General features: G+C 44.4%; 1 protein-coding gene across 1 annotated transcript in view; it reads right to left on the bottom strand.

The window, feature by feature from the left end:
• The window catches only part of umodl1 (uromodulin-like 1), a 97,050-nt gene extending 83,437 nt beyond the window's left edge, over positions 1-13,613 (bottom strand). Inside the window, exons 1-2 of the mRNA XM_078408599.1 lie at positions 13,530-13,613; positions 11,042-11,102 (exon numbers count right to left, since the gene is read on the bottom strand). Of these exons, the coding sequence (XP_078264725.1) occupies positions 11,042-11,102; positions 13,530-13,613 (145 nt within the window). The remainder of the gene's footprint in view (positions 1-11,041; positions 11,103-13,529) is intronic.
• Between the last annotated feature and the right edge of the window lie 2,334 nt (positions 13,614-15,947).

Raw genomic sequence — 15,947 nt, forward strand, 5'->3', positions numbered from 1 at the left:
TATAATATTATGGTATTTTGAATTATAAGTAAGTGAGATAAGTTTAGCGTCGACCAAAAAATAATCTATTCTTGAATAGGTTTTATGTACAGGTGAATAAAATGAGTATTCTCGTCCAGTTGGGTTTTCCACTCTCCAAACATCTTTAATATTACTAGTGTCCATATATGCATTTAATAAGTCACTGGAATGTGATTTGGTTTTCCTTTGTCTTGTTGATCTGTCTAAATAGGAATCTAAAGTACAATTTAAATCTCCTCCAATTACTAAATTATGTTGTGCCATTTCCGGAATGCAGTTAAATATTTTCTTAAAGAACAGTGGACTATCAAAGTTTGGTCCATATACATAAGTCTGCAGTCGTTCCAGAAAGGCCAGTTGCCAGAGACATTGTCTCAAGCCTCTATTTTCTTGTTGCTTAAGAAAGATAAGGACCCGCTTCTGTGTAGTAGCAGAAGACCAATTTCTCTTCTCAATGTGGACCAAAAGATCTTGGCCAAAGTCCTTTATAACCGTCTTCGACATGTGGTCCCAGATTTAATATCAACGGACCAAACAGGCTTTATCCAGGGGAGGCACTCCTTTTTTAATACAAGGCGCCTGTTGGACATAGTTCATGCTCCAATTTCTGAACTCCCTGAAATTGTCCTCTCGTTGGACGCTGAGAAGGCCTTCGACAGGGTAGAGTGGACCTATCTTTTTTTTGTACTTCAGAAAATGGGGATTAATGAAGATTTTATTTCATGGATTAAACTTTTATATTCAGCCCCTGTAGCTTCCGTTATCACTAATGACTTATACTCACCTTTCTTTCCCCTCAAACGAGGTACTAAACAAGTTTGTCCTCTATCACCGTTGTTATTCGCAATCGCCATAGAACCTCTGGCTATCTGGCTCCGTAGCGAGGTTAGGTTCGAAGGCATTGTCAGAGGGGGGGTCACCCACAAAGTGTCTTTGTACGCGGATGATCTACTTTTATTTATATCTAACCCCAACTCTTCCGTTTCAGTTATTATATCTATGCTTGAGCAGTTTGGTAGATTCTCCGGGTACAAACTGAACATTCAGAAAAGTGAGCTTTTTCCGATAAACCCTGCAGCCACAAGAATGCCTCATTCACTTTTCCCTTTTAAGCGCATGGATAGTGGGTTTAAATACCTTGGCATTGTCATCACTAAATCCTTCTCCCATATTTTTAATGCAAATTTTCTCCCCTTACTAGAACGTTGTAAACAAGATTTTAACCGTTGGTCTACTCTGCCCTTATCACTGGCCGGTCGCATTAGCCTAATTAAAATGGTTACTTTACCAAAATTTTTATACCTTTTTCAACATATACCAATATTTATTAGGGGAAGCTTTTTTGTAAAATTGGACCAGACCATATCTTCCTTTTTATGGGGAAACAAACCACGGCGCATCAGGAAAGAGTATCTCCAGCAGTCCAAGTCAATGGGGGGGATGGGCCTTCCAAATTTCCTTAAGTATTATTGGGCATGTAATATTCAGAAGCTTCTCTACTGGTCTAATCTGGAAAACACTCCTCTTTGGGCACAAATGGAGCTGTCCTCGTGCCAGTACTCTCTTTGCTCTTTAGTTTGTTCAGGTTTACCGCTTACCTCTATTGCCTGTTCTATGCCCACCGTTACGCACACTTTAAAGATCTGGATGCAATTCAGGAGACACTTTGGTCTTACAAGGCCATCCCTGTATTCTCCAATACATCGCAATTATTTGTTTAAACCATCATGTACTGATTTTACTTTTCAAGCCTGGTTTGATAAGGGTATCAGAACTGTTAATGATTTGTATGGTGATGGGACCTTCTTAACATATAACATATAACAACTACAGCATGGAAACAGGCCTGTCCGGCCCTACCAGTCCACGCCGACCATTCTCCCTGACCTAGTCTCATCTACCTGCACTCAGACCATAACCCTCCAATCCCCTCCTATCCATATACCTATCCAATTTACTCTTAAATAATAAAATCGAGCCAGCCTCCATCACTTCCACCGGAAGCCCATTCCATACAGCCACAACCCTCTGAGTAAAGAAGTTCCCCCTCATGTTACCCCTAAACCTTTGTCCCTCAATTCTGAAGCTATGTCCCCTTGTTGGAATCTTCCCCACTCTCAAAGGGAAAAGCCTACCCACGTCAACTCTGTCCGTCCCTCTCATAATTTTAAAAACCTCTATCAAGTCCCCCCTCAACCTTCTACGCTCCAAAGAATAAAGACCCAACCTGTTCAACCTCTCTCTGTAGCCTAAGTGCTGAAACCCAGGCAACATTCTAGTAAATCTCCTCTGTACCCTCTCCATTTTGTCGACATCCTTCCTATAATTTGGCGACCAGAACTGCACACCATACTCCAGATTCGGCCTCACCAATGCCCTGTACAATTTCAACATTACATCCCAACTTCTATACTCGATGCTCTGATTTATAAAGGCAAGCATACCAAACGCCTTCTTCACCACCCTATCCACATGAGATTCCACCTTCAGGGAACAATGCACAGTTATTCCCAGATCCCTCTGTTCCACTGCATTCCTCAATTCCCTACCATTTACCCTGTACGTCCTATTTTGATTTGTCCTACCAAAATGCAGCACCTCACACTTATCAGCATTAAACTCCATCTGCCATCTTTCAGCCCACCCTTCCAAAAGGCCCAAGTCTCTCTGTAGACTTTGAAAATCTACCTCACTATCAACTACTCCACCTATCTTAGTATCATCTGCATATTTACTAATCCAATTTGCCACACCATCATCCAGATCATTAATGTAAATGACAAACAACAGTGGACCCAACACAGATCCTTGGGGCACTCCACTAGACACTGGCCTCCAACCTGACATACAATTGTCAACCGTTACCCTCTGGTATCTCCCATTCAGCCATTGTTGAATCCATCTTGCAACCTCACTATTAATACCCAACGATTTAACCTTCTTAATCAACCTTCCATGTGGAACCTTGTCAAATGCCTTACTGAAGTCCATATAGACAACATCCACAGCCTTGCCCTTATCAATTTCCCTGGTAACCTCTTCAAAAAATTCAAGAAGATTAGTCAAACATGACCTTCCAGGCACAAATCCATGTTGACTGTTTCTAATCAGGCCTTGATTATCCAAATAATTATATATATTGTCCCTAAGTATCTTTTCCATTAATTTTCCCACCACAGACGTCAAACTAATAGGTCTATAATTGCTAGGTTTACTTTTAGAACCTTTTTTAAACAAAGGCACAACATGCGCAATGCGCCAATCTTCCGGCACCATCCCTGTTTCTAATGACGTTTGAAATATTTCCGTCATAGCCCCTGCTATTTCTGCACTAACTTCCCTCAATGTCCTAGGGAATATCCTATCAGGACCTGGAGACTTGTCCACTTTTATATTCTTCAAAAGTGTCCGTACCTCCTCTTCTTTAATCATCCTAATTTCCATCACTACTCTACTTGTTTCGCTTACCTCACATAATTCAATATCCTTCTCCTCGGTAAATACCGAAGAAAAGAAATTGTTTAATATCTCCCCCATTTCTTCCGGCTCAGCACATAGCTGTCCACTCTGACTCTCTAATGGACCAATTTTATCCCTCACTATCCTTTTGCTATTGACATATCTGTAGAACCCCTTGGGGTTTACTTTTACATTACTTGCCAAAGCAGCCTCATATCTTTTTTTCGCTTTTCTAATTTCCTTTTTAAGATTCCTTTTACATTCTTTATATTCCTCAAGAACCTCATTTACTCCCTGCCGCTTATATTTATTGTATATCTCCCTCTTTTTCCGAACCAAGTGTCCAATTTCCCTGGAAAACCACGGCTCTTTCAAATTATTATTCTTTCCTTTCCACCGAACAGGGACATAAAGACTCTGTACTCTCAAAATTTCACCTTTAAATATCCTCCATTTCTCTATTATATCCTTTTCATAAAACAACAATTTCCATTTCACTCCTTTTAAATTCTTTCTCATCTCCTCAAAATTAGCCTTTCTCCAATCCAAAATCTCAACCCTTGGTCCAGATTTGACCTTCTCCATAATGATATTGAAACTAATGGCATTATGATCACTAGACCCAAAGTGCTCCTCAACACATACCTCCGTCACCTGACCCATCTCATTTCCTAACAGGAGGTCCAACACTGCCCCTTCTCTGGTAGGCACCTCTACGTATTGCTGCAAAAAACTATCCTGCACACATTTTACAAACTCCAAACCATCCAGCCCTTTAACAGAATGTGATTCCCAGTCTATATACGGAAAATTGAAATCACCCACAATCACCACTCTGTGCTTACTACTAATATCTGCTATCTCCTTACATATTTGCTCTTCCAATTCTCGTTCCCTATTTGGCGGTCTATAATACACCCCTATAAGTGTTGCTAAACCTTTCTCATTTCTGAGTTCCACCCAAACAGCCTCCTTAATCGAGCCTTCTAGTCTGTCCTGCCAAAGCACTGCTGTGATATCCTCCCTGACAAGCAATGCAACACCCCCACCTCTTGCCCCTCCGATTCTATCACATCTGAAACAATGAAATCCTGGAATATTTAATTGCCAATCGCAACCCTCCTGCAACCATGTTTCACTGATCGCCACAACATCATACTTCCAGATGTCAATCCAGGCTCTAAGCTCATCCACCTTTCTTACAATGCTCCTAGCATTAAAATATACACATTTAAGGGACCCATCATTTCTTATTCTCAGTTTATTTCTTTTCCCTTCTTTCTCTCCTACATATTGGGTCTGAGTGTTTCCCTTTTCTGCCTCCTGCCTCACACACTGCCTATTAGCTATCTGTGTTTGAGTCCCTCCCCCCAACCGTACTAGTTTAAAGTCTCCGCAGTTATTTTAGCAAATCTCCCCGCCAGGATATTGGTTCCCCTCGGGTTCAGATGCAACCCGTCCTTTTTGTACAGGTCATACTTCCCCCAGAAGAGGTCCCAATGATCCAGAAACTTGAAACCCTGCTCCCTGCACCAGTTCCTCAGCCACGTATTTATCCTCCACCTCACTCCATTCCTATTCTCACTATCGCGTGGCACAGGCAGTAAGCCTGAGATTATTACTTTGGAAGTCCTTTTTTTTAACTCTCTTCCTAGCCCCCTGAATTCTCTTTTCAGGACCTCTTCCCTTATCCTACCTATATTGTTGGTACCTATATGTACCACGACCTCTGGCTCCTCTCCCTCCCCTTTCAGGATATCCTGGACACGCTCAGACACATCCCGGACACCGGCACCAGGGAGGCAAACCACCATCCGGGTCTCCCGACTGCGTCCACAGAAACGCCTATCTGACCCCCTCACTATAGAGTCCCCTATTACTACTGCTCTCCTCTTCCTTTCCCTACCCTTCTGAGCAACAGGGCCGGACTCCTTGCCAGAGGCCCGGGCACCGTCGTTGTCCCCAGGTAGGCTGTCCCCCCCAACAGTACTTAAACAGGAGTACTTATTTCCAAGGGGTACAGCCACCGGGGTACTCCCTAGTCCCTGCCTCTGTTCCTTGCCCCCCCCTAACAGTGACCCACTTGTCTACCTCCCGTGGTCTAGGAGTGACCACCTCCCTGTAACTCCTATCTATAACCTCCTCACTCTCCCTGATCAGACGGAGGTCATCAATCTGCCGCTCCAGGTTCCTAATACGGTCCCTTAGGAGCCCCATCTCGTCACACCTGGCGCAGATGTGGATGTCTGGAAGACTATCAGACTCCCAGATTCCCCACATCTGACACCCAGAACAAAAAACTGCCCTGGCAGTCATACTCTCCAAACAAAGCCCCGCGCTCAGTTACTAAACCTACCGCCCGGCCGCTACTCCAACCGCTCCAACCGCCCACCCAAAAGAACTGAGTGATCTCCTGGGAGAGGCGAAAAACCGGATAAAAAACCCAGGCCAATTTGGGAAAAAATCCGGGAAATTCCTCTCCGACCCCAAGCTAGGCGATCGAAACTAGTCCGGGAGATCACACAGGTCTTACTCCTTACTATCCCCACACAATCCCCACACAATCCCCACACACTACTTCCCAAGCAACACAGCTTGGTGCTGCTTGCTGCTGCTGCTTGCTACCGCTGCTGCTTGCTGCTGCTTGCTGCTGCTTGCTACTGCTGCTACTGCTGCTATTTCCAGACCTGTCTGAACGGTTCAACTTGCCCCGATCACATCTATTTCGCTATCTTCAGGTCAGGCACTTCTTACAAAGGCAATTTCCAGAATTTCCAAGTCAGCCCACTTACTCTGAAATTGATTCTATTCTTCTTTTGAATCCCAATGCGCAGAGGCTGATTTCAATTATACACACTGAAATAGACTCCATTAAGCCTGAATCTCTCTATAATCTTAAAGTAGCTTGGGAACAGGATTTGGGGTTTGGCATGACGGATCGGACATGGGAAACTGTGCTGGGACTTGTTCACACTTCCTCAATTTGTGCTAGACATAGTCTTATACAATGTAAAATTTTGCATCGCACGCATTACACTAACGCTAGACTAGCAAGAATATTTCCAGGCACGAGTGACGCATGTAACCGTTGTCGACAAACACCTGCCGACTTGATTCACATGTTTTGGACGTGCCCTCGCCTGTCTGAATTTTGGACGGGGATTTTTAAATCCTTTAGGGATATATCCAGTATAGATATTCTACCCAATCCTCTTACAGCTCTTTTTAGTGTCCCTTCCGGAAATAATACCCCCCCCGATATCTAAAAGTAATTATGTCTTTTACTTCTCTTTTGGCTAGACGTCTTATACTTCTTAATTGGAAGCATGTATTGCCACCCACTCATAATAGATGGATCAAGGATGTGTTATATCACTTAAAGCTAGAGAAGATTAATAATAATAATAATAAGTTCGTGCCCTCGTTGCCGGGGCGAGAGGAACCGCCCTCATCCACCCTACTGATCTGGGGGGGGGGTACTGTGGCGGCTCCCAAGGGTCGGGCCATACTACTACCGACCCCTCGGCACGGGAATGGACCAGTCCCGGGAGGCGGTCCTGGACTCAGGTATATAAGGACAAGGTTTGGGCGCCAAGCCTTCCCGGCAGACTAGACCCGTCTGAGACCCACGATACAATAAATATACCTTCCCGAAATACCTGGCTCCTTGCCTTTATCGACGCGCTACAAATCCATTTATTTTATATAGCGCCTTATCACATGCTCAAAGCGCTTTACAAAAACAATTAACATAGAAACAAACAGACAAACTACCCTGACGGAAAAGCGGCGAATACACAACGCCAGCGTCCTCTCACGTCAGGGTCCGGCAGTAGACATTAAAAAGCACAAGACACACAGATATAATTTTTTACACAAAACAGCCATCACAGTGATTGCTCTAGGCATACCCTCACTGTGATGGAAGGCAAAGTCTTATCTCCTCCTCATTCTCTCTCAAAGGTTTACAGGAAAGCTTTAAAGAAACATGGTTACCGTTTCTAAATTATGCAAAAACTTTAATGATTGTTTTAGAGAATGGGGATAAACCAAAGTGCTGACTGCTTATATGTCTGCCTACACTCTTCCTCCCTTGTCTGTAATCAATTTTTTATTTTTTTTTTAAAACTTTATATTTGTTTTACTAATGTCAATGTTTATCTCTGCGTCTGGGATGGGGCGGGGGTGGGGATGGGGGTGTATCTTTACGTGTATTGTTTGTTCATTGTTGAAATGATTGTAAAAACTAATAAACAGATTTTAAAAATTTTTTAAAAACATAAGTCTGCAAACAACAAATGGCAACGCATTGCTGCCACTTGACTGCATTCGCTCAGATATTAATCCAGCAACAACAGGAACAGCTGCTTTCTGTTTACATGCTGTAGTGGCTCCTACTTATGTTTATTGCTTAGTATATGACCACAAAGGATTCTTAGCACAAATGTATCACGGTTAAAAACCTATGTGTCCTGAGGTGCATTGAAATTACTTTAAGAAGTGGAAGCAGGAGTGATTATCCAGCCTCCTGTATACATCCCACCGTTAAAAAAGATCATGGCTGATCTCTTATTTCAACACCGGTTTCCTGCACAGATCCCTTGATCAGTCTGAAGAAGCATCCTGACCCAGGACATCGTCTGTCCATTTCCCTCCACGGATGCTGCCTGACCGCTGAGTTTCTCCAGCAGGTTGTTTTTTGCTCAAGATTCCAAGCATCTGCCGTCCCTTGACTGTTAATATTTACAAGTTTTTCAAGTTCTGTCTTGAGTATTCTCAGGTCTGAACCTCCTTGGGTAAAGAAATCCAAGATTTTGCTATCCTCCTGGTAAACATGTTTTTCTTTACATCTCTGTCCTAAATGCCCAACTCAAGCAGTCTGGAGAAGATTCCCGACACAAAATTCACCCATCCTTTTTCTCCAGAGATGCTGCCCGAACCGCTGAGTTACTCCAGCACTTTGTGTCTATCTTCGGTATATACCAGCATTTGCAGTTCGTTTCTGCACTTTATTTTGAGACCATGATTCTTGGTTCCAGACACGTAACCCAGAAGAAATATCAATTCCACATATCTAGTCCAGTGGGAAAAAAACATAAACTACCCTCATCTCAGTCCTCAAAAGGTGATCATGTATCTTGCATGCAAATGAGCTAATACACTGAGCTATAAGAAAATAACTGCAGATGCTGGTACAAATCGATTTATTCACAAAATGCTGGAGTAACTCAGCAGGTCAGGCAGCATCTCGGGAGAGAAGGAATGGGTGACGTTTCGGGTCGAGACCCTTCTTCAGACTGATGTCGGGGGTGGGACAAAGGAAGGATATAGGTGGAGACAGGAAGATAGAGGGAGATCTGGGAAGGAGGAGGGGAAGGGAGGGACAGAGGAGCTATCTGAAGTTGGAGAAGTCGACGTTCATACCACCGGGCCGCAAACTGCCCAGGCGAAATATGAGGTGCTGCTCCTCCAATTTCCGGCGGGCCTCACTATGGCACTGGAGGAGGCCCATGACAGAGAGGTCAGACTGGGAATGGGAGGGGGAGTTGAAGTGCTGGGCCACCGGGAGATCAGTGGCGTTAATGCGGACCGAGCGCAGGTGTTCAGCGAAGCGATCGCCGAGCCTGCGCTTGGTTTCGCCGATATAGATGAGTTGACATCTAGAGCAGCGGATGCAATAGATGAGGTTGGAGGAGGTGCAGGTGAACCTCTGTCTCACCTGGAAAGAATGTTTGGGTCCTTTGATGGAGTTGAGGGGGGAGGTAAAGGGACAGGTGTTGCATCTCGTGCGGTTGCAAGGGAAAGTGCCCGGGGTTAGGGTGGTTTGGGTAGGAAGGGACGAGTGGACCAGGGAGTTGCGGAGGGAACGGTCTCTGCGGAATGCAGAGAGGGGAGGGGATGGGAAGATATGGCCAGTGGTGGGGTCCTGTTGTAGGTGACGGAAATGTTGGTGGATGATATGTTGGATCCGCTGGCTGGTGGGGTGGAAGGTGAGAACGAGGGGGATCCTGTCCTTGTTGCGAGTGGGGGGATGGGGAGCAAGAGCGGAGCTGCGGGATGTAGAAGAGACCCTAGTGAGAGCCTCATCTATAATGGAGGAGGGGAAGCCCCGTTTTCTGAAAAACGAGGACATCTCGGAAGCCCTAGTCTGAAACACCTCATCCCGGGCACAGATGCGGCGTAGACGGAGGAATTGGGAGTAGGGGATAGACTTTTTGCAGGGGACCGGGTGGGAAGAAGTGTAGTCCAGATAGCTGTGCGAGTCGGTGGGCTTGTAATAAATGTCCGTCACTAATTTTTCTCCTGTGATGGAGATGGTGAGGTCCAGAAACGGGAGGGAGATGTCAGAGATAGTCCAGGTATATTTAAGGGCAGGATGGAAATTGGAGGTGAAGTGTATAAAGTCAGTGAGTTCTGCATGGGTGCAAGAGGTAGCACCAATGCAGTCGTCGATGTAGCGGAGGTAGAGTTCGGGGATGGGGCCAGTGTACGTCTGGAACAGAGATTGTTCGACGTACCCGACAAAGAGGCAGGCGTAGCTAGGGCCCATGCGAGTGCCCATAGCTACGCCTCTGGTTTGGAGGAAGTGGGAGGAGTCAAAGGAGAAGTTGTTGAGGGTAAGAACCAGCTCTGCTAGGCGGAGGAGAGTGTTGGTCGATGGGGATTGGCTGGTTCTACGGTCGAGGAAGAAACGGAGGGCTTCGAGACCATCCTTGTGGGGGATGGAAGTGTAGAGTGACTGGACATCCATGGTGAAAATGAGGGAGTGGGGGCCTGGGAACCGGAAGTTATCCAGGAGATGGAGAGCGTGTGAGGTGTCTTGGACGTAGGTGGGGAGGGATTTGACCAGGGGGGATAGGATGGAGTCGAGGTAGGTAGAGATAAGTTCGGTGGGGCATGAGCAGGCAGAGACAATGGGTCTGCCGGGACAATTGTGTTTGTGGATTTTGGGTAGGAGGTAGAATCGGGCCGTGCGGGGCTGGGGAACTATGAGATTGGAGGCACTGAGGGGTAGTTCGCCGGAGTTGGTGAGGTCGGTGATGGTGCTGCTGATGAAGGTCTGGTGTTCATCGGTGGGGTCATGGTCCAGGGATAGGTAGGAAGAGGTGTCTGATAGTTGTCGTCTGGCCTCGGTGCGGTAGAGGTCAGCACGCCAGACCTATGGTGGCACGATGGCGCACCGGTACAGTTGCTGCCTTACAGCGGCAGAGACCCAGGTTCGATCCTGAGGTGCTATCAGTACCGTGTTTGAACATTCTCCCTGTGACCGCTTGGGGTTTCTCTGGGTGCCCCGGTTTCCTCCCACAGGTTTGGCTTCTGTAAATTGTCTCTAGTGTGAAGGATAGAACTAGTTTATGGATGATCACAGGTTGGTGCGTTGTCGGTGAGCCAAACGGCTTGTTTCCACACTGCATCTCCAAACCAAACTAAACTAAACCAGTAAATCCCTTCAAAACATTCCAGGAAATCTTCTTGGATCTATGTCATAGGTTACTATACATTCCCAGTTTGGTTGTTTGGGATTGGCTTCCATATATGGTGAGCTGTCATGAAAACAAACCTTCATAATTTACCAAGCCTTTGTTTGCCAAATGGTTTGTCTCCTCTTTACCAAGATTAACCTGAGAAGAATCAAAGAATATGGGGATCAGACAATAAAGTGTTGAAGAACTTTAGATCTGATTAGCCATGAGTTTATTGAATGGTGGAGCAAGACTGAGGGGTCTATTGCCCTATTCTGCACTGATTCTCTCCTTACATAAAGGGTTAATCTAGTAGGAAAAAAACTGCAGATGCTGGTTTAAATCGAGGGTAGACACAATATGCTGGAGTAACTCAGTGGGACAGGCAGCATCTCGAGAGAGAGAAGGAATGGGTGACGTTTCGCGTCGAGACCCTTCTTTAATCTAGCCCAGTTTTGGGTTGAAAAATGTCCAAATAAAATTATAGAAATGTACAATTCCTTCCCAAACAAGTCTGTGCATGCTCACTCTAGAAGGGACAGGTCCCACTGCAGCCTATTAACTTGTTTGTGAAGTCATTTATTATTATAGGACAGGGCAGCAGAAATTTCAGTGCCATTTAGCAGTGAGCTCACTTGAAGCAATGATTAAAATTTAACAAGGTAGCCAATTAAATCAATGTCTGCACCATTATATTTATAACCACAGCAAATATTTGGAAGAGGATAAATTTCGATTAAAGTGATCGTGGGATTTGCAGATTTTCTTTAAGATTTGATTGCATTTTTTTTTGTTAGCTGTGACGCACAACTGTATTTTCATAAGTCTCAGCAGTAGAGTTGCTGCCTTACAGTCCCAGAGACCCGGGTTCGGTCCTGACTACGGATGCTGTCTGCGCGGAGTTTGTACGTTCTCCCCGTGACCTGCGTTGGTTTTCTCAGGGATCTCCGGTTTCCTCCCACACTCCAAAGATGTACAGGTTTGTAGGTTAATTGGCTTCAGTAAATTGTAAATTGTCCCTGATGTGTGTAGGATAGTGTTCATGTGCAGGGATCACTGGTCTCAGTGGGCCGAAGGGCCTGTTTCTGCGCTGTATCTCTAAACTAAACTCATACGTAAAAGTTCACAATATCAGATTTCAGAGAAACACCTCTGCAGATTACTTTCCCTCACCACCTTCAATGGCAAAGTATTTTTCCGTTTGCCCCTCCAATTCCGCTTCAACATTAAATGTCTGAAGAAGGGTCTCGACCCAAAACGTCACCAATTCCTTCTCTCCAGGGATGGTACCTGTCCCGCTGAGTTACTCCAGCTTTTTGTGCCCATCTTTACTGAGTCGTGATCATGTTACTGCCTACGAGGCTACTTAAGCAACTCTAACCTCTCCTATAAAAAGAGAGTGGCTGGTCTCCAAACAAGTCATTGCATTACTCTGCACTTCTTGCAATTGAATTTGATAAGTTCACAAGGCATAGGAGCAGAATTGGGCCGTTCGGCCCATTGAGTCCACTCCGCCATTCAATCATGGCTGATTTCCTAAGTGAGGCCATCAAACAGGAGAATAATCAAGAAGTGCACAAGAGCATGGATGAATCAGCAGTTGTTTCATCAGATCCACAACAACATTCATCTAGACAGAGTCTTCCAAGTAGGAAAATAATGTACTCAATTGTTCAGATGTGTGATGTAAAACATTGGTTAAAGAAGTAGTTATAAAGGAGGGCATTAGGTAGAAGAGAAGGTTGGAGAAGCTGAGGGAAGGGTTTCCAGGGCCTCTCTAGATGAAGGCACAGCTCCAAATGCAAGTTGGAAGCACAAAAGAGAAGTAGGAGAAACACAGTGATACAGTGATTTCAAGGGATTGAAGGGATAAAAGGGAGATGAAAGACTATGGCATGAAGGGATTTTCAAACTCCATTAACCTTTGGAAGCAGAGTCCTGAAATACCAAATAGGAATAGGACAGGGTGGCAGAGAAATCCTTATGGAAATTAAATTGACTGGGGCAGTCGCATCCTGTTCTGGTGGTGGGCTCCACAGGCGCAAGTTTCAATATTGACCAACTTTTTAGGCCACTGAAAAGTTGTAGGACTTCTTCGTTAATGTACCACGGCAGAGTCCTGGACCTCTGAGATGCAATAGGCACATCCCACACTGGGACATGCCAAGCCAAATTTCCAAAGTGATGCAATCCTAAAAAATAGTCATTACCATGTTTACTCTAGGTATATTTTCATAAGTTTCAACGGGTCCTGGAATCAAGTCAGCATTCAGATAGGTAGATAGTAGAAGGAAGGTCAGGTATGTGGTTGGTATTCGGAAGAGTGAAGATTGGGGCCACTGTTATGAGACTCGGGGTTCACAGACCTCACTGTGAGGGAGTTGTGGGGTTCAGTGTCAAAGGTCAAGATCTGAATCAATCGAAAGTTCAACAATCTCTGCTGGCTGTAGTTTGATGCCTGAGATGAGATGGCCAGGGAGTGAGTTCAAAATGTCAAGAGGAATAGTCAATGGAAATTGGTGGCCAATGATGTAATTGATACAGAGCTGGAGTGAAGTGTTCAAAGGTCAAAAGTATGCAACTTACCTTACTGGTGTCCCACAAGGGAACATTGACCAGGATACAATGTTGAGACTTCAAATGCTCCTCATACATTAACCCAATCAACATGTTGACAACACCAAATTCCTGCCTTCGTCCAATGGATCTTGCCAGTGATAGTCATTGCAATCTAGACTGGGAGCCCTGTCCAATTTTTGGTGTCCTACTTCCCTCCCTGGCTGAGATGAACCAATTCAACACAGACCAAGATCCAACCTGGAAGCTTTCTGATGTTAGCAAATTCTTCACCAGCTGAGCCTCCAGTCATAAACAAATGAAAGTTTTCCTAAAAAATATTTTTTTGAAAACAATTGCTATTGAACTATTAAAGTAGTGCACATCAGTGCACCAACAAAAAATAGTAAATCATGCATTGAACCAAAACATATATTTTGCATCAAAGCTTTGCATGCCAGGAATATATTTTTATGACATTATGTATTCCCAAATGGAACTAGTATTTTGATGCTTCAGTAGTTAGGCTTATATATTGAAAACTTGGCTGTTTTCAGTGGAGTGGATAATTTGCCTGGACAACATGCAAACCAAAGTTGTCCACTGCCACAAGTGATAATAATAAAACCAATACCAATGCCAAGTTTTGGGGATTCATATTATGCAAACCTCTATAGACTTGGACAGAATGTAGCAGAGGTGGAAGGAAGAAAGACCATTGGCATATCGAAAGAATCTTAATGTTAACGCACCAGGAGGTCAAGAGATAAAAAAATGAGATTTAGAGTGGAATAAAATGGAGACATTAAAGTTATAGATATGTCGGGGTTGGAACATAGTGGAACTCTGGTGGCTAACAGAGTAAAAATGTGAAATCAAATGCAAAGGTGGCAGAGGAATGGGTGAGGGTTTCATGGTGGAGATGATACAGTGGCCAAGGAGGACAATGCCCAATCAGACATCATACATTAAAAATAATTTGCAAAAGGTTTAAGGGTAATATGAAGAAATGTTATTTTCATTCAGAAGTGTATGGAAATGGAACATAGATAAGATGATGGTGGAACCTGATTACAAAGAATCTTTAAAAATCTGTTGAATGTGATCTAGAGAATAAGGACAACGGCATTTTCATATCGTGAGAAGGTACACAGGGTGTCAGGGGTCATGGGGAGATGGCAGGAGAATGGGGTTAGGAGGGAGTAGACTTGATGGGCAGAATGGCCTCATAGTTGTACCGGGCCCTGGTGAGACCGCACCTGGAGTACTGTGTGCAGTTTTGGTTTCCAAATTTGAGGAAGGATATTCTTGCTATGGAGGGCGTGCAGCGTAGGTTCACTAGGTTAATTCCCGGAATGGCGGGACTGTCGTATGTTGAAAGGCTGGAGCGATTGGGCTTGTATACACTGGAATTTAGAAGGATGAGGGGGGATCTTATTGAAACATATAAGATAATTAGGGGATTGGACACATTAGAGGCAGATAACATGTTCCCAATGTTGGGGGAGTCCAGAACAAGGGACCACAGTTTAAGAATAAGGGGTAGGCCATTTAGAACGGAGATGAGGAAGAACTTTTTCAGTCAGAGGGTGGTGAATGTGTGGAATTCTCTGCCTCAGAAGGCAGTGGAGGCCAGTTCGTTGGATGCTTTCAAGAGAGAGCTGGATAGAGCTCTTATGGATAGCGGAGTGAGGGGGTATGGGGAGAAGGCAGGAACGGGGTACTGATTGAGAGTGATCAGCCATGATCGCATTGAATGGCGGTGCTGGCTCGAAGGGCTGAATGGCCTACTCCGGCACCTATTGTCTATTGTCTATTGTTTATTGTCATCACTTATGACCTTATGACAACGAGCTCTGTAGCATAATACAAAGCACAACAGTATTCTCAAAGAATGAGAAGGTACACGACGAGCTTAATGATCTGTTTCTGTGCTTAATATTTCCATGTGTAAATCTGCTGAAGTAGACTTAAGCAGATTGACAATGAATCCTGTTTTGTCTAGCAATAAACTCCACCGAAGGTGTCTGGAGTTTATTTTAAGGCCTACCAGAAGAGCAAGGTAAAGTTTCATCTTGACCGAGCAGGCAAGAGTGGCGATGTGATCAGCATCTAATGATGATGAAAAATAACAAAACAGTTTTAGGCTCCAATGCATAGCTGGAAAAGGTTTTGGTTTATGAATGACTGAATGTTACATAGGTCGCCGATAGAAACATCAGAAGATAGCAACCAGTGTAGGAATTCAGTACTGCTTGGTTCCAGACTTCATCATGGCCTTCATCCAAATATGCATCAAAGAACTGAATTCCAAAGATGAAATGATTGACCTTAATATCGAGGATGCATTTGACCAAGTGTGGTTTGAAGATAACATGTTAACATAGAGTAATTATCAAGGAAAAAACATTCCATTTGCTGGAAGTTTCCCCTGGCTGGGGTGTCTAG

The sequence above is a fragment of the Rhinoraja longicauda genome, chromosome 12 (assembly GCF_053455715.1).
Source record: "Rhinoraja longicauda isolate Sanriku21f chromosome 12, sRhiLon1.1, whole genome shotgun sequence".
In the NCBI taxonomy this organism is placed as follows: Eukaryota; Metazoa; Chordata; class Chondrichthyes; order Rajiformes; family Arhynchobatidae; genus Rhinoraja; species Rhinoraja longicauda.